Raw genomic sequence first — 19527 nt, forward strand, 5'->3', positions numbered from 1 at the left:
TTAAGCTACATTACGTGCCCTAAAGGATTTTTTCAGGGATTTTCTTGTGGTGTCGTTACATTTTCCTTTACGTCGTTCTCAGGTCCTCACGCTCAAACTGTACACGGCCATTGAAGACTTCTATTCGGAGGAAACTGGAAACAAATTCCTCAAGAAGGGCGACAAGGTCGAAGTGCTGGATACTAGTCGACCTGAGTTCTGGTTGGTCAGAAGAGTATCACGTGGTTCAGAGATCGGATTTGTACGTCACACTTGTCTGAAGAAAGATGACGACGGGTAAGTAAGAGTTTACTGAGGTTATGTTGCGGTACAAATCTTCTTAATTTATCGAACATCTTAGCCGCCATAAAGTTCACACTTCTACAAATTTGGTATCAAAATAGGCACGCTTACTACAGTGTTTCACCACGTGCTTCCTGGCGCCAAGTTTTTTTTATTACTTATATCTAATAAATAGCAGTAATCAAAGATTTTGAGAGTGGGTTCGATGCTTCTACTTTACTACCTTGAACGATTTCATCAGCTGACTTTCAAATCAAGCCTATTGCTGAAATCAACATTTTTAGATCAACAACCGACATTTTGCTGACAGATATAACATAATGAAAGATTCGAGTATTTTCCTGTGTATATGGTTAGCACCGAGAGGTCCCCGATATAAACTACGATTTGTTGATATGTTACATGACAGCGCCAGTTTCCGTAGACTCAAATAGAACTAAAATGTCTACATTTGCCTTCAAACTCCATTATAAATTGTGAGTACAAATAAATGGTTGTTGTTGTTGTTGTTGACGATGTCTTGTGATCGGGTTTTTGCAATGCCCTTGCTCACCAGTTATGATTATGCTCATACCCATGCTTATTACTATTATTTTTTTTTTCAGCGATGAAACTGCAGACATACCGACGCAAGTAAGTCTATTTGTGGTCTCTAGGACAACAGTGTAAAAATGTGTCCTTTTCCCTTCGCGCTTGAATCTCAGTTAATATTTCCTTTCTCGTCGACATTTTCAAGTATTTGTTTTGGTTTTGCAGGGAGAGAAAATAAGATTTGTGTGTATCACCAACTACAAACCTAAGGCTCCTGGTGAGGTATCCGCGAATGAAGGAGACACAATAGAGGTCCTTGACAACATAGGCTCGGAGAGTTCAATGGTCTGTGTTATTACCACTGGAGCAGTCGGGTGGTTGCCGCGGGTCTTTATCATCAGGGCCCCGGAGGAGGATGTGAAGAAGGCTCCGAAAACTGCTAAAGGCAAAGAAAGGGAGGCAATCCATCAGCGAGAGTAAGTGTCCCAATAAATTCTCAGGTCCAATTGAGAATTTTGAACCAAATCGTCGGCAAACAATATTTCTTTTCAGTCTTACGCTCTTACCAGAAAACACCATTGTCTGTTATCCTTTGGTTGTTATAACGTGTGCATGTCTTATGTGTTTATGATACTATACTAAATGTTTTAATTCAGGCTCAGGACGAAATCACTAACACGAGATTTATTCCTGTAGATTCGTGTTGAACGAGATGATTGAATCTGAGCGACAATACGTCAATGATCTCCGCACAGTTGTTGAGGTAACCAATTTTCTCAAGTACGCTTTTATGCACGAAACGTCAATAAAAGAACGTCTTTGTGACTATAGCTGTTTAAAAGTGAGTGTTGCAGTGATCTTAAGGTTCGCTCATTGAAATTTATTGAGGCCCATTGCACTTTGCTGTGCTGCAAATTGTTGCAGTGCCTTGACAAATTCTGAAGCTTGGGCAAACTGTGATGGTAACCATTGTTAAACTTCGATAACAAGAGGAACACTGGTTTGTGAACATCGCAAGCTTTGCTTACGACTCTAAAATCCACGGAAGAGCTTTATTGATTGACCGAATTGTCATTTATGTTTCTTGGCAGAGTCACTTAGCCGAGCTCGAGGCCGAAGACATCCCCGATGAAGTTGTTGAAGAAAAGGATGTCGTGTTTTCCAACATCAAGGATATCTACGGCTTTCACACAAGGTAATTGTCAAAACGAGATTGTGTTGTGACCTCGGTCCTATGATGTGTACGACTACGAAACGATCGTATAACGACTACAGTACGATTGTGCGACCTCGGTCCTACGAGGTTACTACTACGAAGCGATCGTACAACGACCACGGTACGATTGTAATATGAACGACGATACTTTGCGACTCTTCTGCGGGAAAAAGAACACAAGAGTCTGTACGCTGTTATTTACAGTTAATAATTGTAGTTGTCTGTTAGTGACGATCTATAAAGGGGTACATTGCTTTGTTTTTCCCCAGGCAATTCTTACATGAACTCGAGGCATGCGCAAAGAATCCAGATGACGTACCAAAAGTTATTCTGAGACACGTAAGTGATAATTGACGTGGCATATCTCAGAAATGAAAAATGTTTCTTTGAAAGAAATATTCTTGCATCTGTAGATGAATCTCTTTACTTGTGTTACAAAGTTATTAGGATAATCATGCATGCTTGATTATTCTTTCACGTTGATCCTTTGAGTTAGCTTTAGGCAGCTCTTGCGCTGGACATGTTTTTTCATTTGCTTTTATTAGAAACCCAAATTTGAGATGTACGTCAAGTTCCTTGAGGGTAGATCGCTTGCCAACGAGAAGCTGGAAAACGAAGTCACGCGCGAATTTTGGACGGTTAGTCAAGCACTAGTGACACTCCTTGTTTAATTACTTTGTCTCCAACCAGTTGCTAAGCATCGGACTATTTTCTAAAATAACTGATAACTATGAGAAATCTTTGTGTATTTTACAGGAGTTTAAAGAAGACATGAAAGACGAGAATTCCCTGTCTGATTATCTAAAGAAACCATCGCAGCGACTGAATGAATACATCTTGCACCTCCAGGTTAGAGAAAGTAGACAATTCTCTTGTAAAGGTCCTACATGAATTGGCTTTCTTTTTAGTTTGTCACGGCCATTATATCCTTTCCCAGTTTTGATACGTCGTAAAGTTCTTTTTCTCTTGCGCATTTATACTTATTGGTTTCCAGTCGGAATACTCGTATTCGCTCCCTGCCACGGAATCTGGATAAACTCCAACTGCTTGGGACATTAAACCTGTGTTGTTTTTATTCTCCACTCTGATAGAGAGAGAATTTATAACAAGTCACAGCTTTTTCTAAGATCCCTCTGTTTTCCTTTTTTTCCCCCGCAGGAACTGCTTAAGTTCACAGTGCGCGCAAATCTGAAGCACTCCGACTATGAGGTAGGAACATTATAGAGTAAAGTACAACTCGCTAGACCCTTTCACAGTTTTCCTCTTCATCAGTCATAAGTGCGTTCGACCTCAGATATCTGTCTTCATATAGAACCACAAACAAACTGTTCCAAATACTTGTCAGAATTTTTCATCTCCTGATTGTCTTTATAAAGACACTCTGTAGACAGAAGAACCTACATCTGCCGTTTGCATCGTACAATTCAAACAACAAGAGGTATAATCTTACTGGTCATTGTTGTTTATATTCTTGCAATCTTTTTTTCAGGCGGCGCTTGAATTCTTGTCCAGTATCTCCCAGCGAGCTGATGAGGCAGCTCTGAAGTTCCATATCGAAGGATACAACGTGAGTAAACGAGTTGACACGAGACAGGGTGTTGAGGTACACACGTAGAGTTAGCCACCGTTAGCCAGTTTTCTTGGGCTTGAGTGGTTACTCTACGTTAAGATTTTGGTTCTACTCGACACGTTTGTTGATTTTTTTTGTCTCGGTTGGTCTTTCGGTCGGTTGTTTACTTAAAGGACTGACTGTCTGCCCAGATGCTTACTTGACTGAATGACCGACCGGCTGACTGAGCGACTGACAGACCGACAGACTGACCGACCGACCAACGTGCAGAGAGACGGACAGACAGCCAGACGGACGGACGGATGGACCAACCAATACCATACCTACCTGCCCACCTACTACCTTGCTACCTTACTTAAATTTTTGTTTATTTATTTACCGGTAGGGCGACGTTCCACTTGCAGATCTTGGAAGACTTATCCGCCAGGTAAGGCATATCGACCAGAAGGATTTTTGCACAAATTGAAAAACATGTATTGCAATAATGCGTTAAGATTTCTAGAAACCTCTTCTAGCCTATCTTTAGAGTACTCAAGTTGTACCTTTTCTTGTTTTGCAGGAACTGGTGTTGTTCTGGGAGGAGAAAGCACGTGGTAAAGGAAAAGAACGCGATTTGTTTTTGTTTGAGAAAGGAATCGTGAACACCAAGAGAAAAGAAGGTGGAAGAAAGTTCGTGTTTAAAAACATGCTGAAGGTATGAACTTCTTGTTCTCTTTTCAAACTGCAAAAGAATCCGATCCAAACTTGTCAATACAAGCCTGGCTTGTCTTATTTGTCATTATTTGTCACTCTCACTTCTTAGTGTCCTGTCATTTGTTGACTACTGTTCTGCAAAATCAAACCATGATTGTAGTGTTTTCTGTTGTCTAGCTATCATCTTAGCCTCCATGTTCATACTGCAATCCATTTCCATCCTCGTCATCGTTATTCATCCTCACTCCCTAATGGGTTCCTGTCATTTCTTCAGGTCTGTTCTACAAAATCAAACCATTATTGCAGGGTTTCCTTGTATCTCGCTATGATTGTTGCCTCCGTTCTCAACGTTGTCCATATTGCAATCCATTTCCATCCTCGTCATCGTTTGTCATCCTCACTCCCTGATGGGTTTCTGTCATTTAATGAGTACTGTTCTACAAAATCAAACCATTATTGTTGGGGTCCTGTGATATATGTATCTACTAACCGAATCTGTTAAAACTCATGTTAGTATACGCATGTAATGGTTTGGTGTGGATTGGTTGTGTTGCAGTTGACAAGTGGAAATGTTGGCCTGACGGAGAATGTTGAAAGTGAACCGCGTCAGTTCATGGTGTGGGTTGGTACCTCCATGACCAGTGCTCTTGTGCTTCACACCTTCGAGGTAAGAAAGTCAACCTGGTAAATATATTACCAGGGAAGGGTGGGAGGGAGGGAGCCGGGGAGGGAGGTTGGGTGGTTGGTGTGGGGCATCGAGAAAAATGGCATCAGTTTGGCGCTTTCGGAACTCCCTACCCAAGTGCAAGATGTGTCCTTTAGGTTTAACTGGAACTTCTAAATCATCTTGTAGACCTGCAAGGTAAGGTAGGACTTCATTTAGAAGGCTTGACAGTAACTAAAATTACTGCTGAACTTGTAGCCCTCGACCTGTGGCACTCTTGTCCACGGTAACGATAATCTTATTAACAGTGAAAACATAGTTTCAGGAGAAGCTAAATCTCGCAAATAGTTATGTTAGGATTTCAGTTTAAAATTGCTGAAGCGAAAACGTATGTTTGTTCGTGCAACATCAAAAGCAACTTTTCAGAACGAGATGATTTGCATCCCGTGATTGAATGTTCCTTTGCATTACTTAAGAATAATACTTGACTTTCTTTCTCTTCATCATTGTTATTCCAGACCAAGACCGAGTGGTCTAAGCAAGCGTGGGTTCGAGAGATCAAACGGCTGCTCAATTTAAGTGAAGGTGAGTTACAGCTTACAATCACAAGCCTTCTATATATTTGTTTTCTTTCTGTCGAGTGAATCTATTTGTTACTTTTATGCAGCTTTCTTCGAAAATGGCAAATGAGTTACGAAGAAGTTTGCTGCAAACGTTGCAGAAAGTGTAACCAGGATCTACTTGAAACCGACGTTAAATGGCGGCTGTGTAATGCATTTAGACCTTTGTCCGACTTGTCTGCTTAATATTCATCATGTTTCATGGTGCCATTTTATCCTTTCGTTTTACAGAATCGCCCGTCACTGCTGTTGCACCATCTCTTGTATTCGGTGAACTCTCAGTCGAAGTACCCAGCACTACATCGACTGAGACGAACCTGGTAACAACAGTCAAAGAAACTCTTACCAGTCTCTCGTACTCGCGCTTGATCGCTGAGGTAGAGAAACAGTACGTGGCTATCACGCCCCCAGACTCACCCGAACCCATGGGCCTGGTATGTTTTAATCATATTACGGCGTTAGTTATGTAGTGAACTCTTTTTAGTGTTGAGAGGGAGGCATACCCAATTCCGCTAGACACTTCTGTGATTCTTAAAATTTCAGAAATTAAAAGGGTATAAGTATGAAAATTTGTTAGAGATGAGTGAGTCCCTTCGAGGGAGGGGTCCACTTCAGAGAAGTGTTCATCTCAGAGAGATGTTTACTTACAGTAGCCTGTGAATGGGCTCCTGAGTGAGGTAGAGGACGAAACCAAAATTGGCGTGCGGAGCACAGCAAGACAGCGTCCTATCCCCCACTAATGAGCCTGATCACATGCCTTGCTGGAGCGTTCACATTAGTGAAGGTATCTGCCTCGGAGGTATCTACACCTTACGAGGCCGTCCATCTTAGATAAGTGTCGGCTGAGGGGGGCAGTTGGAGTGAAGGACTAATATTCGGGAGGGGCCTACACGATGTTTCACCTGCCTTACCTTTCACTACGTCCTCAGTTAAGCAGGAGGCTTATTCACCCTTCATGCCCTGGTGTAGCTCATTGTGTCCTTTTTAACCTTCATCCCTAGAACATACAACTTGGAGGCACCTACCGCTTGTCCGAAGAAACCCTGGAAAAAGAGACTCATGAACTAGTTATTGGCCGTGGAGAGCAAGTCCGCGTTCTCCGCTCGGGCCGAGATCTTTACTTCGTTCAGACGGTCAAGGATGGCGAAACCAAGGAGGGCTGGGTACCAGGAAGCTGGTTGCTTGAGAGAGGCTTGGAAGATCAGATCCCCAGTACAGAGGTCCAGGAAGAGCTAGAGGCTGGCTTAGATGAGGATATCCTACAGGATCTGAGCTCTGAAGCGTCTGAGCCGGAACTTCAGAGGCTTAAGGACACAGGAGAAGGTATATCTGGGTTTTGTACCATAGCTATTGGGGACATGCCTTAGACTACGAACAGTTCCTCTATTTTCTTAGTCTGGCGACTGTGACGCGAACAAACGTGCGAGAGGAAAGATGTCTGCGTTTCGTCGCTTTTCACGCGCGCCTCGTGAAAGTACTGGTCACACTAGGGTTTCATCCGCAGACTTAAAAGCTAGAACCACCTTGTACAGCATGTTAAACAGTACCACACACTAGGGTTTGATCCACATACAATAACATAATAATTTCTTAATAGTGCTTGTCAGTGCTACTCGACAGCTTTCATATTGAACTGATGGTCACACAGTAGTGCGGGTTTATCCCATGAAAGTCAGTACTTATCAAAACCACTTAAAAGATTTTGAAAATTACAAAAGCATAGATAGAGACATGGATCCTTCAATCGAGTTGCATTTTTTTTTCTTTCCATTCTGTCACAAAAGTTTTAAGAATTCTTTGTTGATCGTGAAAACGTGGTTACATGCCGCCAAAAAAAAAATCGCGAAATGTAACATAAGGCTGGCCTCACCCAAAGTACTCTGAATTTCTTTGTTTCGTATTTTGACACGGCAGTTAGTCAATGCAGATTCGTCACGGATGGTGCCCATGTAATCCTTGTTAATCTCTCTCAATCTTAACCATCCTTGATTTGTTTTTGTTTAGTGGTATCTCTTACGTATTTCTCTAAATTATTCAGTTATTCTTTTAAAGACTCTTTCGAATTGAAGGTGATTTTGTACATCGCGAAACATTACTAAAATATCGTGACATAGCATAGCTCTCAGGCTTCCTAAAGATAACTTTGACCCCCACACCTTCAAAATATATGGTGGATGTCCATGAATAAACACGATTCTTTTAAATTTAAAGTTTCTTTAAACGAATTAAATCCATTTTAATTCCTTGTCTTTATTCCAGTCACGCTCGTCAGAGTACTCTTTGTAAAAGGATTACAAATACATAATATTTAAAAACTTATATTGTCTTTTTACCATTTAATTGCAAGTACATTTTGATAATTTCATCTCTATTTGAAATGCTACATAATTACGTTTTAAGAAGATTATAAAACCTGAATTCGAATTTCGTTCTTGTCATTTCACGGTAACGGTGCATGGCTCTGGAGCAGCGGAAAATAACGGGGCAAAACGTTATTTAAACGGTTTCAACTGGTCGTGTTTTTCAGCGATAATTTGGCAATGGTTTTAGGCAATGTAAAACATCTTATCGAAAACAATAGTTTTTGTTGATAGCGCTGTTGTTCGTTGGTCGCGTTTCGTTGCTTCCTAATTAGTGAGAATATTAATTATGTAAATGTTGCTTCCATCTGCAAGTGATTTATGCAAAGGAATTCAAATCGTTCATCGCTGGGAATTATATATTTATACTGTAATATTCCTGAGGGTGTTATTTGATGCGAAGTGTGTTATTAGGAACCGCATAGTTCATTATTTCGGGCTATAGATCACTTGTTATCAACGTCAACTGTTTTTCAAATGTCTTCGCGATCACATATCTCTTCGTCTCGGACCTATGGGTCTTCAACAACTACTGGAAGTCGTTCATACGAGAGGACATCGCGAATTCGCGATCAGACGGCGAATGAGCGAAGCGAAGGACGATCTAGACGGCGAAGAGGTATAGCGAACTATATTTATGGTCTTCGAGAATTTGTTCACGATTTCTGTTGGTAATTAAGTATAGTTCTTCAATTTGAATCAGGTTTTCATGTTACTTTGGCCTTTAAATTTGCGTCAAGCTCGCATGCTCTTTGCTAGTATTGTATCCAATTTTGACAACACCAGTTTGGAACATTCTCGGCTCACATAATAATTCTGAAAGATATACACGCTAAATTCGTGTCCTTCAGCTATCGTTCGCGTTCATGTCGTTCTGTAAACAAAACTTTGCTATCGCGGTCGTAGTTTACAGTTTGTTTGCGAGGCTTATCAAATAAAGTATGTCATCTAATAAATACTGCTTTGACCCACAGCTCAACCGAAGTTCACAGAGGAACTGGAAGATGTGGAGGTCTGCGTCGGCCAACCTGCCAAGCTTCGGTGTCGAGTGGAGGGAGATCCCGTCCCAGACATCGAATGGTTTGTCGATGGCGACAAGATTAAGAAGGGAGGAAGGTTCGATTTTCTAACCAAAGGTGATCTCGTTACGCTTAAAATTTCCGAAACAAGTGCAGAAGACGAGGGGGAATATAAATGTACTGCGACGAACGAAAATGGGACAGCAACAACTTCGGCTGAGCTTATAGTAAACGGTAAGGGAGAACGCGAAAAATCTGTGATTTGTTGTTGTTCCTGCTTAGTGCGGTTGACCGCGAAGTGGGGGTAAACCTTGTCCTGTCGGATGCAATGTAATGTAATGGAATTTTGAGACAGTCTAAACGACGAATAATCATTCAAAGTACAAATAGTGTCCCAGGAATGTGCTGGAGTTATTTTTAACTTTGACTTGGAAATTTACATTATGGGCATGTGAGGTGAAAGTTTCAGTCACGGACAATGTTAAGATTAGTTAGTTTGTTAATGTTGTGCGCGAGCGATAAACTCTGTGTCACGGTTTTGAATTCTTAGAACTATGCTGATGCACACCCGTCAGATATGTACTACAGTGTTCGTGTGTTCATCTTCTTAAGCCATTAATCATAGGCCCCATAAATGGTTCGTTTAACTCGACCGAAATCTCTTGTTTTCTCACTGCAGGAAAGCTTTGCTTTGTTTTGACGCCTAAAACCTGTTTAGACTTTTAGACCGAGCTGCGTTTCCAAACTCTGTGGTCGTTATTATAAGTGGTCCATTTCCTACCCTCATAGAGATTTTTTAGCTAAATTACAAGTGATTTTGCGTTTTTGCGGTCAGTGTCGAGATAGCAAAGTTTTGCATATAGGATGCACAGCGTTTTTTCCTACGAGCTTTCGTGAGGGTTAAGTTCAGTTGGTCCGCAGGGTGCCTGCATTTTAATGTATTTATCGTTTTACCATTATTTCTTCATTTCAAGAACACTTGTCAAACAGCTTAATGTTATTTGTACCGTTCATCTTTTAATGTGCGGTCTGGCGAGGTTTAGAATGCAATCAGTGTAACTTTACGCTACACGGATTAGCTTTCTTCATTTCGGCGCGCGTCAGATACGCAGTTCTGGAGTTATCGCACCACCCCGAAAAGGAATGCTGATGCTCTGCGAGATAACTTTTAAGTGATGGCTACTGCACCACTGAAAACAATTTCGAGTCTCCTCATTTTGTTAGCATAACAGTTGCTGAGTCAAATATCTTTCAGCCTGTTGGCATTTCTCGGATGGTAGTGTCCGCTCTGCAAATTTTCCGTATTTTCCGTGAACAGCCTGCACTTTCATGTGACCTCTCTAGTGTTGAATCTGAGAGATGTCTAGCAAATGAGAAGCACTTAATTTTCCTGAATTCGTATGGTCCAACTCTTGAACAATGAGATAACCTTGATATTTCCACCATTCGCGTCCTCCTCTCTTATTTACCGTAATATAAGCGAGATCCCAGTGATATTTACTAATATTTGCCAAACAGACCTGCGTTGTTGATTTCGTGCTTGCGTGACATGTTAATTTAAAAAGGCGGCGGGGATATTTGTTTTGTTATCTGCCCTGCACTTTTTCCGGAGCCATTTAGATTCATAAACCAACCTATCAAAATAAATAAAAAAAACACACCGTGATCAATAGGTCAAAAATCTCTCTGGTAGATAGCACTGTTTCAGGCAAAGGGGTTTCTTGTTTTCCCTGTTGTTATTTATCCGCAATCTGCCTCAGTTGGAGAGGATGCCGTCCAAAAAAAGTAAGTTCTAGAATGTCATTTGAGAATCCTGCTGAAACTGTATTAGCCGTTACGCGACAAGGTCACTTTTCCTGCTGTACTCGCGTGCAGGGAACAAAGCCACTCGTACATCTGTTGCTCGTATTCCGCGCAGGAGACTCGTGAACGTGCTAAGTCTGTAACAGTTTCATCTTGGCTGGTGCAACAAAATGACGGCTCGTTTTTTCTAAGAGATATATTTTATTCTGTGCCACTCAGTTTGCACAGTATCAAGACTTGAATGTTGAAAGCTGCATTCCGAACTGTGCCGACACACCAATTTGTAAAATATCGAATGTGACATTTTCAAAAACTCTAAGTTAAGCTTCGGGTCTCTAGGCCCTGTTTGTAATCTTCCATACTGGGGCAATCTTAGCGAGGCTGCTGAAATTTGTGGGCGTTTTTGATCGTCCATTAGTGAAATATTCTTAGAACTAGACAATAGACCTATGCACTTCTAGTGGCAATCAATGTGTTCCTAATAGGAGAAGCCTCATCTGCTCCAAAGTATTGGACAAATAAGTTTTTCTGGGACCTGTGCGAGGATTCTTCCTTCTGGAAATATTATTCATCTATCCAGTTCGTTTAGATTCGCTCTTCCGCACCGTTTGGAAGAGTTATCAGTTATTATTTTCTGCTCGTCGTAAAATACAAATATTCTTCCCTGTTTTAAGTGTAACCAGAAAAATCTTCAAATCGTGTCCATTGCTGATGTTGTTGACGTACTTTGTGTTCCTTATTTCAAAACCATAGTTCGTGATTTTCATACTGAGCACAGAATTTCAAACCTCTTCTTTTCTTGTCCAATTTGTACCCAAAGACTTCATATAGAAAACAGGCTTCTTAAAACACCAGGAATTATGTTGGCTGGAGACTCGTTTTTGTAACTCGAACTTACATTCTGTCGTAATAGACCTAATCCTTTCAAGGTGCATCGTAACAGTTCTGTGTGTTTGTAGCGGGATTTCGGCAAGAAACAAGGCCAGGTCGGTACAAAATCGTTGTCTACAAACCCCTCGTTATGTCTTTGTTATACCAGGTTAGTAATTTGTCAACCTCTGACATTTTCGTTGTCAAATTTTTGCGTTTGTGGAACATCAAATTGGCTTATTTTCATTTGTCAAATAAAAACGTTTTTTTTTCTTCGAATTCTTCTCGTGTCATACGATAATGTGAAATATTTCACTTGGTTGACCTCGGAAAGTTTCTCTCATCTCTAGAGCTGGCGAGTCGCAATGTTAATGAGTTTGTTCTCTAAATACAGGCAGTGTCTGTAATCGACTTTGGTGGGACAATTATAGACGATTGTGCTGGCAATTCATGTAAATAACTGACGAGAGATCGCCATATATAGATGAAATACTTATCAATACATTTTTCAGGGAGATACTCGAGATTATTGTACAGAGATAACTCATCAATCATCGATGTTTTTTCCTATTGATCCACCAGCCACAACCTTGGACAAAATAAGTGAAAAATTAAGACCACTCCTCCCCTATTTCAATGATGGAAAAAGTGGCGCGTTTTGGTTGTGGCGCGAATTCATCGTTAATTCGGCGGAAGGGGTGGTTTTCAGTATTTCTCATTTTTTTCTGTCCAAGATTGCAGCCCTTTTTTAAAAAAAATTTACCTGCAATTATTGGCCTTCTCCGGGAAACAAGTTTTACATTTAGACTGAGAGAAAGGAAGAGTCTAGTCACGTAGAAGTGGTGTGTTAAACTGTATTGAGTTTATTTGTCGCTTTAAGTACATATTACACGCTTTTGAAGATTAGAGAGTTTCAATTAATTAAGTTTGATTTATGTTAAAGCGGCAGAAATCTGTTTGCAAACGATTTCTTTGTCTTCGTGATGAAACACCGTGTCTTGTTTTTGATATCGTAGATCAAGAAACTCGGAATTCTTCTTAACATAGCAATATCAGAATATGGGCCACAAAATAGGCTTCATAATGCATCGTCGATTAGTACTTTTGTGATAAAATGCAACGCAGAACGTGCAGTAAACGAAAAAGTACATATATTTTTCAGATCTAAATCTAGTGAGCGAGATTTTTACAGTGCGTTTAATTTCAGAGCCGGGGAAGGGGTGGGAAAGCGTCACCGTCAGAATTTTAAAGGTGTTCAGTCATGGCATTTTGATTTGTTTTGGCCACTTTTAAAATTACCTTTAAATTGTGGGAAACCTGGAAATAGTAGTTTACTAACGTAGAAAAACAGCAAAGAGATAATAAAAAAGAGGTAATAATAGTTGTAAAATTAAACGGTGCAGATTGAAAACAAAAATTTTAAAAAATTGGAAAAAAATAAACCAGAAAGGAAAAAACATGTTTAAGGATGGAGAAGATTAACACGGATTACAAACGACGAACTTGAAAAATTTCGAGTAAACTAAACTAAAAGATGCGCAAACCTCAGCAGCGTCTGACAGGTTCTCTTGCCTTCATCTAGCTCCGGCGAAAATCGAAAAAGCGCCGAAGTCCCAGACTGTCCGCGTTGGGGATGTGGTGTCGTTCAAATGTGAAATATCTGGAAATCCCATCCCATCCGGGACCTGGTACCATGGTAAAACGCAACTAAAGGACGAAGGACGTGTGCTCATTGAAACTGCTGAAGACTTTTGCGAACTCGAGATTGAAAATGTCGAAAAGTCCGACGAAGGGGAGTACTCTTGTGTGGTGAAAAACGACTTTGGGGAGGATAAGTGTGCAGTGACTCTCACTGTTGAAGGTAATGATGGTGCTTGTGTCAAAATACAAATTCTCCCTACTGACTTCTGTCTATTGTCTATTGATGTCTGTAGGAGAATTTGTGTTAAGATCATGAAAAAGACGGAAAGGTTACAACATACTTTTCGTAACGAGTAAAAAGCTCGTTAAACGCAAAGCCAAAGAAAACAGACAATTTAAGCTGCGTTGGAACATCAATCTGATTATGACTGTTTTGCTTTCAGGCGGAGGAGCCGCAAATGAAAACAGTAACGATAAAGCGGGTGATGAAGGCGTGGCTAAAGGTGATTAGTAAAGCTAGTGAAATAACAGATAAGAGGCTGCATCTAGGACTGCTCAAGTTAAGGGTAAAAGAAAGTAATGGGAGTATTACCCAGTGACGTTTGTTTGATAGGTCACACATCAGTGTTTCATCCGTAGATTTAAAAGTGAAAGAGCGCTATAACTACATCATAGTAAACAGTACCACATGAAAGTACTGCTCAATACCTTTCATTTGAATGGTCACACACTAGGGTTTCATCCGCAGACTTAAAAGTTAGAACTACCTTGTACAGCATAATAAACAGTACCACGTGAAAGTACTGCTCAATAGCTTTCATTTGAATGGCCACACACTAGGGTTTTATTCACAAGGGCACCTGTTGCAGCTTATATCCCCTCGGCAGTTAGTAACACTCTTATGTTGTTCTCTTTCCTCGCACAACCAAGATGATGGAGATGGCGACAGTGACATAGAGAGCAAAGATCTTGACCTCCCTTTACAAGATCCGGTGCACCTGCGCACGGACAAGAAATTCGATGACGCGTACATCTCCCAGAAGGAGCTTGGAAAGTATGTTTCGCTTTTCTTTTCTGGGTTATTATTTATTTTTTCACACATGAGTGAAATTTCAGTTAGAATAAGAAAAAGGTTTTTTGGTCTAAAAAAAATATAAATACCGGATGTCAAAATACCAGATTGTGTGATATCAATGAATCTTCTGCTCCCGTGAAAGACACCCAAGTCGAAAATTTCCGGAAGACACAGCTTCATATCATTAGCGCTGTGTTCAAACCAATTCCTTTCTTCTTTCGGTCCATTGCGCACACTACTACTTCCTACGGATACAATGCAATACCCCACGGCTAAATAAGTTTTTAATCGTCCCCTAGGGGTAAATAACCATTTTATCATACCAAATGCAATTTGCGTTTTATCATCCCCCAGAGGTAAACCGGTACATAACCTTTGTTTTTCTTCCCAGGGGTAAATTCGGCGTTGTGAAGAAAGTTAAAGAGAAAAGCACGGGAACGGAATACGCCGCCAAGTTCCTGAAGATAACCAAGGAGTCCAGAGAGGAAGTGCTGGCGGAAATGCACATCATGAACAAATTGCACAGCAAACGGCTTATCTACCTCCATGACGCGTACGAGAGACCAAAAGAGATGATTATCGTTCTAGAGCTGTAAGTAAAATATGTTTTGAAATTATTCTTGGTTCTGTAGAGAAAAAAAAAACATTGCTTGGTAAAAACCGCCTTTAAATGTTTAAATGAATGTATAAATTTGTCTTCTGATAGAAGGTAATCGAAGATTGTATGGCTGTACGTTTTTTGTTGCGGTCTTGGTGGTTTTTTCAAAGCAGTCTTGATGCTTTGTTACTGGAATCTTCAAGCACTTAAAATTCTGTTTCTGCCTGGAGAATTCATGGTTATATCTGGCATCAGATCTGATTGTTAATACACATTTCCTTTTTTCATTATGCCATACAGATTTAATTAGTAAGCTCGTCTCGGTGTAGCTCAAAACGTGCTTTCTATTTATAACAATACTACAGTAGAGGTTTTGTAATTCCTCTTCGAAAGTCGTAGCTTGCTTCGTCGATTCTTTTTCGCTCTCGCTCCAATTTGCGGGCGGCGAGAATGCGGAAAAAGTTCAAGGTACGCGCGGGAATGCTTGCTATGCAAGCTACGATAATCGTATCATTTGCATTCGTGCTATCTCGTAACTTAATATCCTTGTAGGTCTTTGCGGACAAAATGCAATGAGATCAATCTGTAAGATTTCTGTTCACACCAACAGAAGATAAGAGAAACTGAACTTTTTTTTAAATCCATTTTCCCTCACACTTTTTTACAATTTACAAATACGGTCACTTACGCCACTTACAATACAATACAGCTACTTACACTACTTACAGTACAGTGCAGATACTTCCACTGCTTACAGTATAATTCAGCTACTAACACTACTTGCAATTTACAATGCAGCTAAATACACTACTTACAGTACCAGTACAATGAAGGCACTTACAATACAATACAGATACTTACACCAGTTATCATACTAAAACAGTTACCTGCGCTACGTACAGTATACAATACCGCTACTTAAAATACTGATACAGTTACTTCCAGTATTTCTAATACAATACGAAACACTACTTAAACTACTGGGGACGCTGAACTTTGCTCATCACTGATTTTGGCGGGTTTTTTTCTTTTTTTTTTTTTTGTAGAATTTCTGGAGGTGAGTTGTTCGAAAAGGTTTGTAATGATGACAACCTGACAGAGAAGGAAGTGGTGCGGTACATGAAGCAGATACTGCAGGGCGTGGAACACATGCACAAGAAACATATTGTCCATTTGGATCTTAAGGTTAGAACTTAAAACGGTTGAAATCATCTTCAATCTCGTGATAATCAGTACCACGTGAAAGTACTGCTTAATAGCTTTCATTTGAATGGTCACACACTAGGCTTTCATCCACAGACTTAAAAGTTAGAACCACCTTGTACAGCATAATAAACAGTACCACGTGAAAGTACTGCTTAATAGCTTTCATTTGAATGGTCACACACTAGGCTTTCATCCACAGACTTAAAAGTTAGAACCACCTTGTACAGCATAATAAACAGTACCACTCGATAGCATTTATTGGTTGGTTATTCTAACACGCTGTCTTACGTGAATAGAAGTTAACGTCGCAAACACGTTCCATAACGTTTGAGTTTCTGAAAACAGATGTAACTTATTTCTTATTGTGCTTAGCCCGAGAATGTGCTTTGTGTGATCCGTCCTGACGGTAAAGAAGACCTCAAGTTGATTGACTTTGGAATGGCGCGTGTGCTTGAGCCGGGCAAGACCGTCAAGGTAGCGTGTGGCACGCCCGAGTTTGTAGGTGAGTCAGCGTCTTGTAACGTAAAGGACCCGTCCACACCATGCCGGAGAAATTGAAAACACAGCTTTATTTCTACAGTTAGGCCTACCGTTCACACTAGTCCATCACTAAAACGGGACTTTTCGAAAACGCTGTTCAAACCTGAGGAAATTGAAAACACCGGCTTGGGGTTTGAGTGTGAACGGAAAACATTTTGAAAGCGGAGCTTTTCGAAAACGATGGCGTCACGATGATCATGTGATTTCTCCGTCCCAGTTTTCCTCGAGGTCAAATCCAAAATGAACGGTGATTATTGGGTTTTTAAGTTCCTCCGGTGTAGTGTGGACGGAAAACATTTGATGCGTTTTGGGAGTGAAAACACTGTTTTAAGTTTGAACGGTAACATCTATAACCTAGAGGTTAGTTAAACCATTATGTTACCAATTAGAAACAGTTCCTGGACAGATTCTTACCAACTTTATTGTTTCATCTTTTAGCACCTGAAGTCATCAGCTACGAGGCCATCAGTTTGTCCAGTGACATGTGGTAAGTCGTACAGTTTATCTGAGGCTCTTTCCACCGATACGAAAGTCGCTCAGTATATAAGATAGCTCTTTTATCAGAGACGGTTGTCAGTGCTAGCCATAGACTTCTGTTGCCTTTCGCGCAAAGGTCTCACGCCGGTATTAGAGTCTGTCTCTTGTTCATTTGCAGCTACTCTTTGCTTCTTCGTGCAGCGGTAGTGTAGTAGCTCTCGTAAGCTTGTAATTCTATTTGTCGTCATTGCAGCAGCTGTTATTGTTTTGGGACTAAGGGGGCATTGTTGCTGTTGTTTGTTCTATTGCCCTCTCTTCGGTTTCACTTCATTCATGTGAGACCTTACGAGAGCTGCAACATGATCTTCGTGCAATGGTCCTTCCAAGTAATGAAAGTGTCACGTGCCAACCCAACATAAGAGTTGCAAAGAAGCCATCTTGAAATGGCATCGATACTTTTGTTGTTGAAAAGAAGGCTGTTAATAGTTTCTTAATTAGTATAGAGCCGGCTGATGTACGTCGACTTAATTTCCTCTCCCCACTGGACGTGACAACCAAGCGTGATAGCTGCAAAGAAGCCACCCTGAAATGACATATATAGCTTTGTTGTGGAAAAGAACGCTACTGATAGGTTGTTAGTTAGGGTAGAACCCGACGTATGCGGACTAAATTTCTTCTCCCCACCGGGGGAGGGTTTATAGCAATGTAAGCGAAATTTGTAACCGAAATTTGTTTTTATTTTCACAGGAGTGTTGGTGTCATAGCTTATGTGTTGTAAGTATGACTTCTTTCCATCATACTCCGGTTCAGTTCTGTTTGTATTTTCTTCCAGTTGAAGCGGGCATGAGTTAACACTTGAAATGTTTGGTACATTCTTTTAGTAACCATGGAATCAGTTTCTTCATATTAACAGAAGTATTTGTCGTTTTTACACCGAACTAATGCTATAGTCACCGAAAAAAAAATGTAAAGGAAAGTGTAAAGTGTTCATGACTGGAGTGTCCTTACTGTAATTGATCAGACATAAACTTGGTGATAGTTTGATAGTTTTTCTTGTTGCTTTGTTGTGTAGACTCAGTGGTTTATCACCCTTCATGGGAGATGATGACAACGAGACAATTCAGAACGTGTCCAGCGCCGAGTGGGATTTTGACGACGAAGCGTTTGACGTCGTCTCAGACATGTCCAAGACATTTATCGAGGAACTGCTCATAAGGGGTCCCGAGTAAGAAATACTGAAATGCTTCCTAAACGTTAGATCGAACATCGCATACTAAACAAGTTCAAGTGACTATACTGCGCAGTAGTTTTCGAACAGCTCACCTCCAGAAATTCGAAATTTGAATGGTCACAAACTAGGGTTTCATACACAGACTTAAAAGTTAAAGCCACGTTGTACAGCATAATAAACAGTACCACATGAAAGTACTGCTCAATAGCTTTCATTTGAATGGTCACACATTAGGGTTTCATCCACAGACTTAAACGTTAGAACCACCTTGTACAGGATAATAAACAGTACCACATGAAAGTGCTACTCCTCAGTAGCTTTCATTTGAATGGTCTCACACACTAGGGTTTCTACGACAAACTTAGAAGTTAGAAGCACCTCATAACAGCATAATGAACAGCATCAGCTCTTCAGTTTTAATTGCGTTGCACTTTCCCCGCATGCTCAAAGGTTGTGCTTTCTGTTCCCTCAGTGAATATCTCAGTGATATTTACAAGTGATGCTGTTTTTTGTTTTTAATAGAAAACGAAATGACGTCTACAAATGTATGAACCATGACTGGTTGAAGGTAAGAGATCATGAAAATGTTCATGAAGGCATATCTGTATTTGGAATAATCCCCCCTAGTTTGTGCTGAAAATTGCGGTGAATAAGGACTTGTTCATTTAAGAGAAGACGACAAACACGAATACCCGAAGACGTGTGTACATGAAGACTGTACCATGGCTTAAAAGAGAGTCGGAAACTAATGAAATATTGCAGTTACGTTAGGGCATGTTCTTATGTTGTTTAGACTAGAGTGATATTTTCTACAGTCGATACGTATTTTCTCAACAACTGCTTCATCTGACGACTTCCAAGGTTTCAACAGACCTTCATGAGTTGAAAATTTTAATTTTTAAGACAGGTTGAAGGGTTTTCATAAACTTTTTCAGCAGTAGGGCAACTGATTTTCAGAGGCGGGCAAAACATTTTGAACTGAACTTCTTCGCAAAAAAAACTGTCCTGTGGATGTTCAAACCAGGCAGGCAAAATCATCCTCGCAGCCAGTCAAATTGCCTGGTGCCCTTGATGAAACCCCTGAAGTTGTACCACGTAGTTACTTGTGTAGTTACATCAATACTTACCTTG

The 19527-nt window shown here is 40.5% G+C and overlaps 1 protein-coding gene across 6 annotated transcripts in view; it reads left to right on the forward strand.

Moving 5' to 3' along the window:
• LOC110049507 (obscurin-like) overlaps positions 1 to 19527 on the forward strand; it is a 123825-nt gene that overhangs the window by 86892 nt on the left and 17406 nt on the right. For all 6 annotated transcript variants that reach the window (XM_089296659.1, XM_089296657.1, XM_089296658.1 and 3 more), the window contains 27 exons: positions 83 to 276; positions 888 to 915; positions 1039 to 1289; positions 1510 to 1576; positions 1905 to 2008; positions 2299 to 2368; positions 2575 to 2667; positions 2786 to 2878; positions 3188 to 3238; positions 3519 to 3596; positions 3985 to 4026; positions 4159 to 4293; positions 4849 to 4959; positions 5475 to 5541; positions 5808 to 6010; positions 6578 to 6899; positions 8911 to 9189; positions 13211 to 13489; positions 13713 to 13772; positions 14200 to 14323; positions 14736 to 14936; positions 15989 to 16127; positions 16521 to 16650; positions 17127 to 17175; positions 17913 to 17939; positions 18238 to 18390; positions 18919 to 18964. In XM_089296659.1, coding sequence (XP_089152785.1) covers positions 83 to 276; positions 888 to 915; positions 1039 to 1289; positions 1510 to 1576; positions 1905 to 2008; positions 2299 to 2368; positions 2575 to 2667; positions 2786 to 2878; positions 3188 to 3238; positions 3519 to 3596; positions 3985 to 4026; positions 4159 to 4293; positions 4849 to 4959; positions 5475 to 5541; positions 5808 to 6010; positions 6578 to 6899; positions 8911 to 9189; positions 13211 to 13489; positions 13713 to 13772; positions 14200 to 14323; positions 14736 to 14936; positions 15989 to 16127; positions 16521 to 16650; positions 17127 to 17175; positions 17913 to 17939; positions 18238 to 18390; positions 18919 to 18964 — 3396 coding nt within the window. The remainder of the gene's footprint in view (positions 1 to 82; positions 277 to 887; positions 916 to 1038; positions 1290 to 1509; positions 1577 to 1904; positions 2009 to 2298; positions 2369 to 2574; positions 2668 to 2785; positions 2879 to 3187; positions 3239 to 3518; positions 3597 to 3984; positions 4027 to 4158; positions 4294 to 4848; positions 4960 to 5474; positions 5542 to 5807; positions 6011 to 6577; positions 6900 to 8910; positions 9190 to 13210; positions 13490 to 13712; positions 13773 to 14199; positions 14324 to 14735; positions 14937 to 15988; positions 16128 to 16520; positions 16651 to 17126; positions 17176 to 17912; positions 17940 to 18237; positions 18391 to 18918; positions 18965 to 19527) is intronic.

The sequence above is a fragment of the Orbicella faveolata genome, unplaced genomic scaffold, assembly GCF_042242905.1.
Source record: "Orbicella faveolata isolate gen_17 unplaced genomic scaffold, um_ofav_v1 contig_27, whole genome shotgun sequence".
In the NCBI taxonomy this organism is placed as follows: domain Eukaryota; kingdom Metazoa; phylum Cnidaria; class Anthozoa; order Scleractinia; family Merulinidae; genus Orbicella; species Orbicella faveolata.